Genomic DNA, 18,727 nt, shown 5'->3' with positions numbered 1-18,727 from the left:
AGCTCTTGATTGGAATAAAAAAAATTGTGCAGGTACCATCGACGATGATTCCCAATGTCAGTGGTAAAGTTGAATTTGGTAGTATTGAATAGCAGGGACAATATTCTCTTCCGGGAATTGCAGAGGCCGTATTCACAAAGCTTTTTTCGTTCGTAAGCGTTATTTGGCGTAGGCTGATCGCCTTCCAAACAATATGTATAGCATGGCGACGTACTGGAATTTTCTCTCACATATAATTCAATCGTAACATACTTTTGTGAATTCGGACCCTGGCCCGCACTCACAAAAAGCTTTCACGCTAGAATTGTTCGTAAGAGTCAATCAAAACCAGTCCTTAAGCTGGGTATTGCATTACCCAATGCGGCCTGCCAATGGCCAAGAGCGTTTAGGAAAGAAAATAATTGTGAGTGTGGCAGTGACTTTTCTAAACCGAAAAAAAAAAACTTTGGAACGATGGTCACAACCTGGCGCGAGGTCTCTAATTTAAGCGCTGGTATGCAGACGCGACACGAAGCAGGTAACAGACACAGGCGTAAAAGAAGAAACGTCACAGACGCTGTTACTTTCCGACTCTTATTTGTGCAGCTACATCATGAACGTAATCCAACCTGCCCAGTTTTCTAATCAGGCTGACGGCTCGTGCAATGACTTCACTGTTCATGACAACTTCCCGGCTGCAAGAGGAGGTCAAATGCAGTGAGACTATGGTACGGAGAGGGGGTGATTGAAATAGGTTGTGCAAGAGAAACACACAGAGTATTTGAAAGGAAGCCTTTACTTTTGCTGTTGAAATGCGGGAGCCATGAGGTTTCGAATACGCAGCTAGAATGCGCGATAGCAAGAGACAACTGCGCAGCACAAGAGCTGCTGACAACTGCTAATTTCTCTGAGACAACAGAAGAATGGGAGCACTTCTGGGCAAGTACGATAAGCCTCTGGTTCTTTAAGCGCCGGAAATTGTACGCGGCGAAAATGCATATACGCCTGTTTTGTTTTCTGCGAACATGATTACGGAGTTCTTTTATATAGCGTGAGAAAGAATGTAATCGCTACTCCACTCGGTATTGTGCATACTTATTCCCGCAGTGATGAGTACTTTCATAATTCTGCCTGTCGACTCGATTAAATTAGCTTTGCACCGCGATGTATGTGCCTCTTTTGGGGCGTTTCTAAACCACCTGTGAGGAGCTAACGTCGCCGCTCCGGAGAGTTCCACGCACACGCAGCAACCTGTGCATTGCGTATCTTTGAGGCTATGCGAGACATTACGCCTTTTCACTTTGCATCTGTCAGCATCATTTGCACACTGTGCTTCTCGTATCTCTGAGGCTTAGCGAAACATTACACCTTTCTATACTTTGCATCCTCCAGTATCATTCACACATTCTACGACTTCTGCTCTCCGCCGACACGCCTCCGCTTTATTCTGTGTTTATTTTTCCCCAGCTCTGTGCTCAGCCGTATAACGAGCACGAAATTCGCACTTCGTCTGGCACACCCTCCCTTGCTTTGAAATACATTACTCCGGGTCTAGCCCACATTGCGGCAGGACACAGGAGCACTTAATGGGCCAGTACCGGGGCTGCGCACTATTTCACGCACAACGCACAGAATCAGGGCCAGTATTTAGAAACCAGTATTTTGGAAAAAAAAGAAAGCTTTCACGCTAAACTTTTTCGTAAGAGATAATTATAGCCAATCCTAATGATCGACACATTAACGGTAAACATATTACTACTAATAAGAATATTATTAGCGATGACGATCGACCAATGGCAAGAAGCATTTACGAACGAAAAGATTTCATAATTTGGCCCCAGAACTCATAACAGCTTTAACTGGTTGCCGCCATCATTACAGGCCAATTTATGTTCGCCGCCAGATGAAAAGTCCTCTCGAGTGAGGTGGTACTAGCCTAAGAAGGGGACGTCCTTTGAGGAATGGGTTTAACGCCGAGCTAACGTCAAACATACACTTATAAAATCATTACGGAGGTTCGCATGTGAAGCGTCCACATATATAGTGAGGAGCTCTTAGCTCCCTTCTATTTGCACATCTACCCAAATAGTCCTCCTGTCATGATTTATATATATTATTCTGCCTCCCTCTTTTGCACAAGGCGAATACATTTAATGGCCGAAAATTCCCCGATTTCATCGCACCATCTAATAATCATATGCCCCCGACATCGCCTGCTATTCCCCGTTGCTGTCTTGTTGAACTTAAGTGCAGTCTGTAAAACGTAAACGTAAAACTTAAACGCTCCATGAGCAGAATAGCAGTCCCGCATCTTATCCGTACTATTCTTTATTTATAACTATTTTTTTGTTATGGAAAGCAGAAATATTTCACGGGGGAGTCTTTTAAATTCCGCATGAGCAGTTTGGAAAACACGGAGAAACTATAAATACTTCAAATATTGAATTGTACAGAGTACGAAAATAGCGCCAGATGTCGGTGGTAAGCAACGTCTTCATAGGGTGAAGCAGTTAGGTTAGTTCATATTCTGGGGTTTTACGTGGCGTAACCATCATCTGACCGCCGCAGTTGCTCAGTGGCTATGGTGTTGGGCTGCTGAGCACGAGGTCGCGGGATCGAATCCCGGCCACGGCGGCCGCATCTCGATGGGGGGGAAATGCGAAAACACCCGTGTGCTTAGATTTAGGTGCACGTTAAAGAACCCCAGGTGGTCAAAATTTCCGGAGTCCTCCACTACGGCTTGCCTCATAATCAGAAAGTGGTTTTGGCACTTAAAACCCCAAATATTATTATATTATTATTAACCATCATCTGATTATGAGGCGCGCCGCAATTGGAGACTCCGGATTCATTTTCACCACCTGGGGATCTTTAACGTACACAAAATGCAGGGCCCACGGGTGCTCTTGCATTTCATCCACATCGAAATGCATTTCACCAGGCAACCTCGTGCTCAGCACTGTAACGCAAAAGCAACTAAGCTACCACTGTGTGTAGGGTAGAACAGTACACGAAAGAGAAAAAGAATGTGCTCTTGTGATTCTAAGAGGCAAAATTGATCATTTATTATTGGGAAATCTGAAATACGAATTCTAATATTTAAATTTTTCGGTAGCGGAAACTTTGTATGAAGAGAGGAAGCTTTTTACCGTATGTTTCCAGTGTTTGCTAGTCACGTCGACTATACCAGAGAACTTGAAATTTTCCATTGTTTCACAGGCACGAGAAGAAACTGTTTAAAATGCGTGGTTTCTGAAAGCTGTGGTAAGGACACTAATAAAATGACATTTTTGCGCCAGCGAGACGAATTCATACACTACCATTGTTGCAGCTTCCAACTTATCTGGCTTTACAAAAGCGAAAGGGTTGCACAAGTGGCCCAAGATGGGGAATATAAAGTGCCCTTTATTACTCCCAATGACTGTCGGCGCCAGCAGTCACGATCATTAACGCAAACAACTTACGAGGGCCCTGCGAGCTCAACAGAACAGTCTATTGCAAAACACTGAGGACAAGTAGGTTATTCTATTAGCTGTGAAATCATAAATAAAAATAAATAAATAAAATAATCTGTGCACGAGTAAAAAAAAATCTATTTACTCAGGCGTCCTGAAGGAAATCGATTTATTTTGCGCGAAAAATAAAGCTTGAGGCCTCAGTGTGCTGTAAACAAAGTCCAGATACGTAATATACCGGGCATTAGTGTACGCATAAAGCTAACTTCTTGCTGCAAAGTGCTCTTCCTGCTGCCTGTGCATGTAGAGATTTTCTTGATATACACTTTCTTGATACGTAACGCTGAAGGCATTACCTCCATTAAGTGCACTGTTTGCGTTGGTCGCGCTTGTGACATCTACTATATTACTTTCTTTTTTTGTTTTTCTACGGTAATACCCTAATGCAGTCATGTGGAAAGCTCAAGGGGAATTCCACAACGGAGCGTTTATTTAGGCAACAAAAGAGAATCGATTTACACGAAGAAAAGATATATTCACTCGAGTACGCTTACTCATTCATCCATTTTGATACTTTGAAGGTCCCTTAGGACGTTACAGAGGAGGGGAAAATATATATATATATATAGTAGAAATAGAGCTATTGAAAGCGAAAAAAAAAAACAGGGAAAAGCCTATGCAACTAAACAACAGTGAATACGTTTCAGCGATGCGATAACAAAACAGACAATACTCAAATACCAATTAACGACAACATGGCCTATACCGAAGCAGAATGTATACTAATCAGCAATGCACCCACTAGTATTTTTTTTTCTAAATTCAAGGTCAGCGAAAGGTAGCAACCAAAGAAGCGAGCACAATTAGAAAACTGCGTTAAGAATAGGACTGCATCTTTGAGTATAGGGAATGTTACCTTTCGCATATTATGTTGCCATTTCAATGTAGGTTTCGTGCAAAAATGTTCGGATATGCATCGCCCGAATTTTTCTGCTATTTTCGTACCGTGTTCATGTTGACCGTAGTTGTGAGGTGCATCCTGTTGCATTCTTTTCATTTCTCGCTCTGAGATACCAAAAATGCGAGATCATAAAACGTATCATAGACATTCTATCTTAATGCAAGCTAAAGCGTAACGATTATCTTTCGAGAAACGCGAGCTTCCTTTTTAAAGTATCAGGTGGGTGGGGTTTTAAGGGGGTAAACAGGGCCTCCGGTTGCTGTAGTTCACCTATATAGAAGGTATAAATTTCTTTTAATAAATATATGAAGCAGCATTAGTTCTTCATTAAAAGTTTTCTGCCACTCCCGACATTTCTGTCCATGATGTGCCAAATGTGTTTATCACCATTTCAACATAGAACAGGGAAAGCCTGCAGTGAGATGAGCTTCGCTACTCCCCAACCAGGATTCATTACCGCGTGAGCGACATGGAAGTCACCGTGCCGATGCTGTTTTTGTTTCGTCGTGCCGTCTACATTCTTGTCACTGCCACCGTGGTCGCGCCACCGTCCTTGTAGTCGCGAAATATTGTCGCTGCTTTTGATGGCGCTTAAGTGCCCATGCTTTGTTTTCTTCTATGATGCCAAATACATGTGGGGCGCCTGTTTTTAAGTCCCTTGCCAGGCTAAAATAGCGTCGGTCATTTCATTACTTCCCTGTTGGAGATGATAATGTAAATTAAATCGAATCCTGACAAAATTGAAGCGTCAAGTGTGCATGTTCAAAAGTAGCCATCTTGGAATCACTTATGCCGTACAGCTGTAAGTTGACTCACACCGTTCTAACTACAGTGAACAAGAAAAGGCCTATAGATGGTGACCACACAAGTAGCCACAACGCGAGCAGTTAGCAACGTGAAAATTTTCGCGGCTGGACGTCATTTGCATGACATGACATGACATGACATGACAAGAACTTTATTTGAGTCCTGAGGGACTGAGACCTTGGGGAGCCAAAGCCGAAAGCTTCCGAAGATCAAGGTGGCTCCGCCCACGTCGGGACCGGGATATGAAGTCCCGCCGCAATGTGGTGTGTGCATTATTTATTTACATCTAATCAGACTTCCACATAGCCGCCTGGCCATCTACAGGTGACTATGACAAGCTATAGAAGTATAGGCTTTCTATAGCGAGCAGTGTGAGCACCACGCACCAGGGACCGCCACAGGCATGCCGCCATTGAACGCCTTCTGAATCCGGAGCAAGCAGGGATCAGCCGACGCCGTCCGCTGCCGCAACTTTCCGCCGAGAGACCGCGGATTGCTTAGTACTGTTTATTAGGAAAGTTAAAAAGCAGAAAGGAGCCACCCTCTGTTGTGAAGTGTAAGAACTGTGACATAAACTTGAAAGTGTGGTATGAGACTGTGTGCGAGCTTCATCCGCCTCAGCTGCGCAGTGCCCGTGTTCACGAGCCTTCGTCATGCACACTTTCCCACGAGGCGATCACTACAATCTCAACTGACAGCATTAGATGACCAATTACCGGAAATGACCGGCAACTGAGTGTCGGAAATCATAGTCAGGCCAATAGCGCCTGCAGCAACGCCTGGCATCTAACACCGCCTAACTGCTACCGCTGACACAAAATGTCACGGAACGTTGAACTTGTGGAATGTTGAAGCGAGCGCTACGTCCACCTTGCGCAAGCGCGACTGACATACTCAAGCAACATCGCTTTCTATGGGAACGAGGTCAAATAGTGGATAATAGGCAGGCATTGCAAATTTTGTTACTCCGCCGGGAATGAAACAGCAGGCGAGCGAGCGATCTGCCACCTGCAACATTTTTTGTCCACACGTGCACGAATACGTTTTAAATGGCGTTGTAAGTAATCAGATAACTACTCCGAAGGTTTATTATTAGCGCTGGTAACAAGAATGACGTGGTCGGATCTAAACACCATAATCGAAGCTGGTCGCAAATAGGCATTTTCTGCCCGCACACACGCGCCTATTCCGCAACGAAGTTGTGGCACATACAGTTATTGACAACAGGCGTACGACTGTAACGGTCTTACAAGTCTACCGCTGTAAAGACTAGGGAATAAAGAATAAAATGCAACGCCACGCTGCTAGATTCGTCGCCTTCAGCCGGTAAGCTAGCATGCCATTAAGACGGGCTCATTAAAATGCGCAGCCATAGATGATGGGGACGAATGCTCTATGCTTAAGGAAAGACCTACGGTGTTCTTTAGGCCGGTGAGCAAAAGCATAAAAATCTATCTTACGTGTTCTCGCGCCGTCTTGCTGAGGTCCTAGCCGCACCAATAAATCCAGCGTGAACGTTATCCAGAGTTCTTTTAGACCACGTTTAGTTGGTCGTGGTCGGCAACATAAGAAAGCGATAACTACTAGTAATAGGATTTGGAGGAGGAGTTGCTGTCTTGAGAAGTGATCATTGCGAAATGGCAATGGTAAAGTTATCGCGCAGCTGCATAAAGTGGCGGGGTGACATGGGCTTTAGAGTCTTGAATTTTCCGGTTCAGTATATGTAGAAACATTTAACGATGGTGTCGCTTCACGACGCCACCCGCGAATGAAATTCTATCTGTTGAGCCAGGCCACGATTACCGATTTCTACTAAAATCCTAGGCACTAAAAAATCTGTATTCTTCTGCCACTAGATGTTAGGTCGGTTTAGAATATTTGGGCTGGCAAAGTTGTATATGATCGGCGTCACACGGCCAATTTATATCACAATCTAACCCAATTGGAATCGCATTTTTATATCGTGGTTGACTCCTTTGCGCGAGCTCGCGGAAAGGAACCAAGGGGGATCGCATATTTCAGCCGCGTTAAGTTTGAACGCCCTTTGATTGTGTGCATGAGACAGGGGTATGAAATAGCCGGCTCTAATTGCTTAAACACACATTTGCTAACAATAAGGGACTAGCAAAGCTTCATTTACTCTTGCCGAAACTTTCGCATAGGATAATGCGCTTTCTGCCGACAATGCGACAGTTGGTTGCGATGTTTGCTGGAATCCACGGAGCCTCCGCCCCCCCCCCCCCGCCCCCCCAAAAAAAACACAGAAGTCATACTCTCCCAGCAACTGACAGAAATGGATAGACAAAGGGACAAACCTCATTAGTTTCTTGCGAATCGTTACAAAGTCATGATGACATAGTCGCGTCAATCACATTAGATATAAAAATAATATGCAGTATACTTTGCTGGTAGAAAGCACTAGTTGCTACAACACCATGCATTAATACTGAAATGAACACCGATGGGGAAAATCTAATGACGAAAACTTCCTAGACGGAACTGTCGTCGGGCCGAATAGTTAACTTTGTTGATGCCAGCATTTTCGTGATTGAATTTGTTCAAAATCGGAGCCGGCTGACCTCCCGGACTCTTCCTTTCCTCTTCCTCTTCTCTCTTCATGTCCAGAGTGACTGCACTGATCATCTCTGTGCATGGTGGTGAATGTTTCGCGATATTAGATGGCCCTTAACGCTCTTTCATTGCTTCTCTTGTTTAATTTTAGCTGGAGCACACTCCGTGCGCACAGCGGACCAGGAGGGCCCTCGCTTCCAAGAGGAGCCCCCCGGCCTGGTCGAGTTCACCAACGCCAAGGAGGCCGTGGTGCCGTGTCAGTCGCTGGGCAGGCCCAGCCCGGCTGTGCGCTGGATCAAGCTGCCGGATGGTGTGGCTGCTGCCGAGGTGCCGGGCTTGCGTTACGTCCGCCCTGACGGATCGCTCGTGTTCCCCAAGTTCGCGCCCAAGGACTTTCGGCAGGACGTTCACGCGACGCTGTACCGGTGCGTTGCCACAAACAGTGTTGGATCCGTCGCCAGCCGGGACGTCAAAGTGAGGGCTGGTGAGTGCGCATTATTTTACAAAAAGGGGGCGCGCTGGGATTGCATTTCAAGATGATATTGTGATATAGTGTTATAGTTCTTATGAATATATATATATATATATATATATATATATATATATATATATATATATATATATATATATATATATATATATATATATATATATATATATATATATATATATATATATATATATCAACGAGAAGAAAGGGCGTTGACCGAGGGGCCCGATTTTGTTTAGTCATATCTTAAGAAGCCAACAAGCACCGACACCAAGTATAACATAGGGGAAATTATTGTGCTTACTAAATGACATAAGGAAACGAAAAATAATCGAAAGGAAAGTGGATGAACAAACAACTGGCCGCAGATGGGGAACGAACGCACGTCCTCGCATTACGCATGCTCTCTCTCTCTCTCCATATATATATGGAGATATATGTATATGTCTTTTCATCCACTTTCATTTCGATTTATTTATGATTCCTGCAATTCAATAAGGAAGTACAAGCGATTTACCCTATGTTTTCCTTGGTGTCTTTGTTTGTAGGCTTCTTATGATATCATTAATAGAAATCAGGCCCTCCGGTTTCCGTTTTTCTCGTTCATTACATTACGAGGCTCTCGAATCCGGCAGCATTGATGCCTTGAGGCCAGTATGTGGCAGTTTATTGACCAGCTGCCATCAGCCAAATAGATAACGTTCTCGTGACGCCTGCGGCAGAAAGGATGTTCCAAACCCGGCCCCTAATTTTGTGAGTGCGGGCGCTGGCTAACTCCCAGGTTTGGTTCTAGTAGTACAGAATCAATACCCCAGAAAGTGGACGGGAAAACGGCGCCGTGGTAGCTCAACTGGTAAGAGCATCGTGTGCGTAACGCGAAGACGTGGCTTCGTATCCCACCTGCGACTCACTGTGTTTTCATCCGCTTTGATTTCCATTTATTTATCACTCCCTTGATTTACTTTATAAGTGTAAGCCATTTCCCCTATGTTGTCCTGGGCGTTTTGTTTGTTGGCTTCTTATGATATATATACGTCGGTTTCCTTCCTCCTCAGTAACATATATATATATATATATATATATATATATATATATATATATATATATATATATATATATATATATATATATATATATATATATATATATATATATATATATTACTGAAATGACACCGAGGCGCCCCATTTTTATTATAGTCGAATCAGAAGAAGGCAACAAGAATGCAATATGACTGTATATATATATATATATATATATATATATATATATATATATATATATATATATATATATATATATATATATATATATATATATATATATATATATATATATATATATATATGATAATCGTTTTTTTAACTTGTGGCTAGTTCTACGTATTTGTAAAGCTTTAAACATTCCTTCCTAACAGCAAGCGCTTACTTGGTTGTGCGGACATACATGATTGGGCAATACAGGATTTTTGCGCGTCTATTTCTTTAATTTGCTAGTTGCCAGTGTGTGCAGAAGATATGCACATTGCTACATATAAGGCATATAGGCTACGCAGCTACATATAGGCTATGTGCGAAAACATGTTTACAAGTTGGCGTCGTCAGCGAAATGCAAGCAGAAGTGAACGCCGAAGCAAACAAGCGAAGTATTTTGCGGTGCTTCGAAACGATGGCGGAGGCGGACCGGTAATGCGTTTAAAGCTAATGCAGCGCACGTCTAAAATTGATAACGACAAAGCTGTTGGCGTAAGCTTTCCCGGAACAGGAACGATGCTGTATATGTAAGCAGAAAATGACCCCACCTCTTATGGCGAGCTGCGCGGAGAAGAAAGGCCGAAGGAAAAAAAAAATCAAGGTAAGAAAATCTCGAGGCAGCTCAGCGATTGCCAGAGCCACCAATGCTTTGACGAGGGCCTCACGAGGCTGTCAACTCCAGCGGTTGTCGGCAATCGGATTACGTCACAGGAGATATACAGTCCGCGCAGCATGCCGGAACCTAAAAAAAAAGAAAAGAGAATGGGAGAACGGTCCGGCCTGATATTGCCCGGAGAGTGTTTTACTTCCAAGCCACGTTGGTGGCCACCCCGCCCTGTTTTCTTTATCCATCCATGATTGCCCCGCGGAAGAAGAAATGTTGTTGCACGCTCGTCACCCCACGTGGCGCGCCTGGGGCTGGTAGAAGAAAAAACACAGCCCAGTTTCGAAACGTACGGCAACGATCGGATCGGGGCGAACGTGAAACAAGTTCGCATCGACGTTACTTTGTTGCCACACAGAGTCCTATCAGTGACTGGCAATGGCTTCAAAACAGTCCACGTGTGTTTGCGTGTTCAATTTTCAGTGGTAGCGGATGGCCCCAGCGGGAAACCAATTGGCAATTGCATGGGTCTTACTGGCGAGAGAATTTCGCACGCACAGCAGTATGTGTCCAACTGTGATACATTAGTTCTACTACTTCCGCGGTATAAAGGTTTTACGCTCTGCAGTACTTCACGAGAAGCCCTCTCTACGCTTTACCTTTCTGAAGTTTTTGCGCTATAACCGCACGAAACAACTCCATGTTCCACTTCCTACACCCTAAAGGAAACAACACCTTGGAACGCGGACAGGATGTTGAAACGCCCTCTTTGCACCCTTACTTCCGGTGAAAATTCTGAAAATTTGTGTACTCGTTAGCAGAACACCCTTACTACCCCCTCTCATTCATTTCAGGGTGCTTGAAGGGTTTTTGTGCAAGGTACACCTTACAGAATTTAGGGGACCCGGTATCTTCAACATTTAAAGCAATAAAAAGCCGTGCCGGTATAGGTCCCAGTGGTTTGCGCCGAGTAACTGTATGAGCACGTCATGTAGTCATAGTAGGCTATGGGTGTCATCCTGCTACTTCATGCATAAGGTGGCCCCTGTGGGGAAACGGAGGGACTGAACAGCTTTTTTTTTCCTGTACTGCCTGTCGCCTTTTGCCAGTGGCTTCGTTTACATTGTTTAAGCTCGGTGCTGTTCTCTCTCTCTCTCTGTATATATATATATATATATATATATATATATATATATATATATATATATATATATATATATATATATGTCTGTATGTATACTTGTTCTTCAGGCGCATGTTCCTTGTGGTGTAGCATACACTATAAGTTCGAATAAACGTTCGTATGTACATGCGGAGCACTTTACTACTGATAAGGACAAAGCATTTATTGCAAGCCGGTTGTAAAGGGGGGAGATAATTACTTTTTCCTCTTCTTCCTGCCTTTCGTACTTCACCGCTGGCGTCAGCTAAATTGTTTACCTAGGTGCTGGTTTATAGGTAAACTCAAGAGAGCGTGGCGTCAACCTATTACAGCAGCTAGAGGTGCCAGCGCACTCTTTAGGCGCTGTAGTATTCTCCTTGGCAGTGTCGACGGAGTGGTCATGAGTGCAAAAAAGAAAAAAAAAATGCGTGTGGCCATGGAGTAACTCTTGCGACTTGGGACCTACAGATACACAACCGAAATCCCGATGGAGTGCTGCACTGGTTTGCTTGTTTTCTTAGCTTCATTTTCTTTATAAATCTATTGGAAAGCACTTTGGAAAGCATACGAATGGCTAGGGTCGAGATAGAATAAATGGTATGGCTGTATATAGAAAACGGACTGGGCATTTCAGAAGAACACCGATTCAGCGAAAGGCTCTAATTTAAAAAAGAAAAAAAAAATATCACCCACTCATATGGGCGTTTTAGTTCGTACAAACACCTTTTCCTATGGGTGTAAGGGTGCGAGTTATTGACACAAGAAACCAGCCTTAAGGGGGAAATTTTTCTTAATGTGTATGTTCATGTGGGCTTTGCTTCGCACTGTTTTGGGCATTGGCTAGGATCGGGTTTATGTAGGCGGCACAAGATACGATAGCCTCAGTGGCAGATAAATACTCGGAAAAAAACAAGGCAAGATTATATCGGGCTTGCTGCCAGATATGGGAGATGTTGGAGAGGTGAGAAAGATTAGTAGGCAAGGAAACCACAAGAATCAGCAAGCGCACACACGAAACAAATTCAAAGGCGGTGACAGGCTCCTATCAGACAGTTAACTTTCGCGTGCGTAGAAGCTTTTAGTACGGACAAAGCTGGAGAATTCTACGCGCGATGTGCGCCACACGCCCAGAACACCGATATTTTGGCACACACCGAATATTATCCGGGGATTTCCCTAATTTATACGAGGGTTGCTTCCGCATAGACTTACTGGGCTTCCGTAGGTCCATTCGCACCTCCTTTCAGCAAACGGAAACGCTGCTGCAGCCACGTTCTTCCTAGACAAGCCGGAGTCGGAGACATGCTTTTATTAAATGCGCAAACTGCTCAGTTTTTACGACACTTGTTGAGGTCGCTGCATGGTTTAGAGCTAGAAAGTACCTCGAAGCCTTCGTTGCGACCTTCGGTTTCTAACAGAGCCCTTGAGGCACGAATTTGGCGCCCTATTGAAGAGTGAGCGAGTCTTGATGCGAGAGCCACGGGGGGGGGGGGAGGGGGGGGCAGTGTACACTTATAGGTATCGGGCGCGAAGCGCACGCGTATACATTTAGCGCGCGTAGGTGAGGCGTAAAGGTACGCTAAGGGCTGCGCATGCGCATTTCGATGCCTCAACTTCTCTACTCACGCTGATCTCTAACGCACCAGCAACTAAAGGTGTCTAGTAAAGGACGTGACAGTTGTAATGAAATTTCCGATAAAAATATGCTTGCTTTTCCCGTATTCCTTGGCTGTCATGCGGTTTTTCGGCCAACTTTTGGCTTCACTTGGTACTGATGCGCACGGCACTTCTAGAGGGCTTCGCCAGAAGGGTAAAGCAAAGCCTGCCTCATTCAGCACTCTAGGGCACACATACGCACGGGCTCATTCCACTGTCAAGGGCTACAGTAGCTTGCTAAACTGTTTCGTCACATTTCTATAATTACACTGGTACACAAATTGTGCCGAATAATTCATGTCCGCATGGTTTCCCATGTGGTATATTATGGGTAAGTAATTGCCTGCAGTTCTCCTTCTTCAAGAAGCTGCATAAGTGGCCTGCGGAGCAGTTCCCCGCCTAATTTTGGTACATTTACTAGCAGGCATCACATAAGGTGTCCCATCCTCGCTCTTTAACTAAAATTAAATTCTTTACTACTTCCATGTGTAATACAAGAGTTAATTTCGGCAAACAAGGCTGACGTGGCACGGAAGAAATTTTATCTAAATGTAAATAAATAATGACCGAGTAACCTGCCACTGAGATGTGTACGCAGCAAAAGAGCTTGCTACTTCTCGCGGGGTTCATCGCTTGGATTGCCTGGGATCGGCTTTGTGCGCTCGCAGAATAGCACGGTTGCCTGTGCCGGACATGAAGTACCGAGAGGGCCTTCATGCATGCGCCGCGGCCACTGAAGCTCTGAAAAGGGCTTGACGAAAAAAGATTGCTTCCAGTCTGCTACGCCTCCTTATTCACAAAAGCAGCGACCTCGTCACTAGCACGCCACCGGAACGTTCTCAGAGATTCCCGGTTTTGTTTGCCACAACCGTTCGTTATTTTTGCTTTTCTAACATTCGAGGAGTGCGCAGACGTTCTTCGCAAAGGAGAGCACTTCGCCTTCGCGAAATGTTACGTTGAAGAAGTTTTACTGGTGGTTTTCTGTTGCACTAATACTTTAACCGAAAAGAGAGAGAGAGGAGTGCTTGACTTACTGCAAGCTGCAGACGAAAAGAAAGCAGTGTTGGCGTAAAACTGTCATCCACTTTCCATTTTAACTGCGTCAGTTCACAAGATGGATGATAAAGCCTTTACAATGTAGACCCGAAGCACTTATTCGCAAGAGTTGAAATATACTTTTGCTTTTACTAACGTAACGTTCCTTATACTAACCAACCTGGACTGCCCTAAATGTATCTGCATGGCTTCATTGTTACTCTTTTGTCATTATAACATTAACAACAACACTTTATAAAGTGAATACAGGCCAAATATGTATTTATGCCCTGCCATTGCACTGGAAAGCCTCTTGATGTGACACCATTTTTTTTTTCCTTCTTCAATTCATCTAGTAACCACCTGCCGATGTCCCCGTTAATCAGCGTTGAAATTGTAGCAGATCGGATTATTTTATTCTTAATTAGTGGCAAAATGCGTCATTTTGGGGACAGTGAATTTCAGTGAATTTCGTATATTGCCATAATGCAATTCCTTTGAGGAAAAAGCAAAACTTTCAACAATAAAATTGCTCACAAAACGTCTGCACATTTCTCAAAAACAGAGAGTCGTCCGAAACTTCATTAATGAGCACGTTCCCTTTGGCCTTTAAAGAAGTGCGACGTCATCACATTTTATAGGTATTTGATCCGTTTCTTTTTTTCTTTACAGTTTGCTGTGTCGTAAACACAATTTAGTTCATGCTTGAGGTACTTCAAATTGGTAATTTCCTTTTTGAGATGCTATTTGTTTTTAATCTTTTTAGTCAATGTTTAGTGTGGTCGCAGATATTGTTAGTTGATGCTAGGATTGTTCAAAAGTCCTTTAAGTGGAAACTAATTAGCAAGGAGATATGACAACACTGCTACTGGTGCCTCTCTGCTGATGAAATCCACAGGCGATACTGTTGTAGACGTTTGTATTCTGGTTTTCTAATCGGTTGTGCAATATTGAATTCACGTAAATGGGCTGAGAAAACGCGGCTAGTTAGTTGGTTTACAGGCATCCTTCAGAGTAGCATTGGGATGCGATACTTTTTTTCTTTAACTGCGTCGGCATATCCGCCAACTCTCCCAAGTTTGTTGAAAGGTTTACGAACTTTGGTTCATTCTACAATTTTACGAATGTTGCGTCAAATATTACGAAAAAATTTTGTTCTGAAAAAATTTCCCACGTCGATGTCCAAAGATATTCTTGGGAATTTTCTGATAGTGAAAAACCGCCAGAGCGGTAGTTGCTTCGAGTAATTTCATTCAGACAGGCTCCTTTGCCAAGCAAAATTAGCTAAAGAGAAGTCGTGAAAAGGTTTCTGTTGACCTCGAAATCATGTGCTGCTTGTCAGACTCTGCTCTTCTAAGTTTGTTGTGGCTTGTGGGCTGCTTCTAATGGTAGATGATCAATAATAACGTTCACATTTATCCCACAAAGTTGCTCCGAGAAACATCAGAAAACAAACCAAAATCCCTCCCCCCCCCCCCTTCAGCAGAGTCATGTCTGCGGGAACTTTACGTATCTTAAAGCTGACAGGTTGGCAGGTATGAGTCTGTGCATTAGACTACAGTCCAAAAATAAATTTCAGTTTCTCAGAGCCTCATTTCGTCGGCACTCTGAATCTCTTTGGGTGTTGTTACTGTACTTCTACTCATATGCCTCCACGTATTCTGAAATATGTTGATGCCTTTCTTTGGAATAGATTTTGTGCAGGATCAATCGGATGCTTCTCTTTATGTTGTCCCGACGATTGGCACTCTCGGCAAGCAGTTTCATAAGCTGACTGTTTGCCTCGGCTTCGGTCATCTAATGCAGTCACCAACCACTGCTGCGGTGACATCCTGTGCACGGTTTTCTAAATTCCAAGAAGTATAGTAATTTCGTAACGGGCGGTCGCATTTCGATGGGGACGCAATGGAAAAACACCCGTGTACTTGGATTTATGCCCGCGTTAAATAACTCCGTGATGCTTAAATATAATCCATATATTTCCACTACGGCGTTCCTCATAATTATATCGTGATTTTGGTAAATAGAATGCCATAATTTTCTACAGCAAAGCTGTTATACGCTATGTCTTGGCGGTTTGTGTGCGTAGGCAAAAAAAAAAGGAAAGACGGCCGCCAGCCCAGAGCTAGAAGAGCTCAAGCATAAAGTAAAAGCGTATATCGCCGGGTATGCCCCAGCTGCGTTTGATCGCGGAGTGTCAAAACGTCTAGTCATAAAAAAATATCGTAATAAATAAAGTAAAACCGGGATAGTTACTCTTTAATGTGGATTGCGGTTTGATGCCACAGGTTCTATAGGAAAACCAGGTAACCTTATCTCAGTTCCCTTCCACCCGTGCAATGGGTAGGCCGCGTGCGGTGAGGACTGCGGAGGAACAACGCGCCTACAGAGAACACCGTCGTGAACAGAAGCGGGAATGTGCGCGTTGACGGCGGGCGGCACGTAATACGGACGAAGATCGTGCCGCAAACGCCAAGTGTATGCACCTGAGGATTATCGCATCTACCGACTCCACTCCTATCATAATTGTTGGTGATTTCAACATAGACTTGTTTCGGCCGGACGGAAAGTGGTTCGTGGCGTTTCTCTTGGAAAGGTTTAGCATGTAATGTTACACAAACATCAGTGTGCCCACGACTCGTCATCGGTCGCGTATAGACCTCACATTGGCCAAGAAGCTTGCCAGTGTCGCCACAGAACCACTGGCCGTATATCACAGCGATGATGAAGGCACCTTGCTGACCAAATAATAAATAAAAAAGCAACGAAAAGAAGGTTAAAAATACAAGAAAAAGCATTTAGTATGAAATTTAGTGAAACAAGAACGAAATCGGGAAAAAACGAAATTGGTATGTGTCTCATTTTCTATCAGCATATTTATTATCAACATAGTTATCACCATCTATACTGGTCATTCTACTGGTTATACTGGTTATACTACTGCTTATACTGGCTGGTCATTCACCTTCAGAGCGGAATGTCTCTGACTTTTTCTTTAGTAGTATCGCGCACATTACGACGCAGGCTTCAAGTAAGCTTAGCGGCTCACACATTACAGTTTAGTTGCGGTAATATCACCCTATTGGAGGACGCCTAATAAATTTTGATAACGTAAGTTTTTTTAATCTGTACGCACGCCTAAGCACACGAGAATTTCCGCATTTGATTCCGATCGGAATTACTCATATGGCAGGCGAGGTCGCCAATCATATATCTGACCTCGCACTAAGCAGCTCAACCGTATACGGGATGATCGTTTTTCAAGTTGTATGGCATTTTTTGAAATCGCCTGCGGCAGCTAGTAAAGTTCTTCAGCTGGAGCTGGATTATTCGAGGTGGCGGACATTATGAGCACGAGAAATCGAAACACATATTCGGCTAATTAGAAAAAAATGACGAATTAACTTCCTAGTTAATTACTCTGAGGCAGATATTACAATTTACAAATTATAGATCGTTTGTTTGCAAACCGGAGCCACTTTAAATGAATATCCCGGATAACACCAGTTTCGAGATGGTGTTTCCCAAAGTGTGGAATAAAATACATGGGCGTTCCAGTTGCATTTGTGCTTCAATGCATAATATAGCGTGTTGTTAAAAATGTTAGTGGACTGACAGTGCACTTTTACATCGAGTTTGATGGCGTATATCGCCAAACTAGTGTCATTCTGGAAATTCGTTCCAACCGGATACGCCTGACAAACGCACCGGCTCAATTTATAAATTACAATATGTGCCTTTAAATATTTAAATAAGAAGTTAGTTGCTGAATGTTTGTTATTAGTTGAATGTCTGTTTCTTTGTGCGCTAATGGCCGCCTATCTGAACAAGCCAGCTCAAGGACTACAAATATGTTATTCAGCTGCAAGAGGTGATTTTTGAATATTCCATAGAAGTTAAGAATGATCACATTGTAATATATAACTGCTGAGCCAACATGACGGGAAACTACATTGTAAGGTACGGCAATACTGTTGATGCGATCTTAATTTTTTTTTTAGTATATTGAGGCATATACGCTATGCATAGCATACTCTGGCACGCCGTGGTCTCGCGGTGCCTATAATTGCCCTGCAATAATTGAGGTTCAGTACGTAGCTCTTGCCATAGTCCAACCTAACATTAGGTAATGTGCCTCTGGTTTGAAAGCTAATCAGCTTGTGCACAATTTTCCGAAACCGACATTGAAAGCGCAGCTCAATTCACAAAATAAACATTTGTGCAAACCGTTCTGGCCGCGTTTGCTGATATTTAGCTACTGCGATCAGCCTGGGCCTGTGATTCGCAACCGCTTCAATATACGAAATACTTTATGAATGCAGCCCATGATTTCTCAATCGGTCGTCATACACGAAGAAAGCAAGACCTTTCAAAACTGAGCTTTCTGCAAATACACCGGGGAAATCGGATGTGCAGCAATCACATGGAGAACTAGTCGTCTCTATGGTTGTTCTAAGCCACGTCGCTAAGTATTCGTTTTTTTTTTCATTTTTAATGTATGGCGCCTCCCAAGCAATTTAGGTCACATCAACAGGATCAAGGTTTCCTGCTTTGCATATGCCTTTATTATGGAGAACGCAGCGGCGTGCTAGGTGCTATTTGAATCTGGAGCCGTGCAGAATATCTTCTCGTTAGAAAAGTGTTCAGTCCTTTCTGGTTCTTTCTTTTTTTGCGTGTGGAATGGAGGCGTACACTCGGCTCCAGCGAGAACGTGAGCATAAAATCTGGCCGGGCACCCCCGAGCCCTGATCTTT

The 18,727-nt window shown here is 43.6% G+C and overlaps 1 protein-coding gene across 1 annotated transcript in view; it reads left to right on the top strand.

The window, feature by feature from the left end:
* The window catches only part of LOC135919173 (cell adhesion molecule Dscam1-like), a 556,253-nt gene that overhangs the window by 160,239 nt on the left and 377,287 nt on the right, over positions 1-18,727 (top strand). Inside the window, exon 2 of the mRNA XM_065452886.2 lies at positions 7,925-8,257. Coding sequence (XP_065308958.2) covers positions 7,925-8,257 — 333 coding nt within the window. The remainder of the gene's footprint in view (positions 1-7,924; positions 8,258-18,727) is intronic.

This window comes from Dermacentor albipictus, chromosome 3, assembly GCF_038994185.2.
Source record: "Dermacentor albipictus isolate Rhodes 1998 colony chromosome 3, USDA_Dalb.pri_finalv2, whole genome shotgun sequence".
NCBI classification, from domain to species: Eukaryota; Metazoa; Arthropoda; class Arachnida; order Ixodida; family Ixodidae; genus Dermacentor; species Dermacentor albipictus.
Note: the sequence above shows the minus strand (reverse complement) of the source record. Positions and strands in the feature narration are given on the sequence as shown.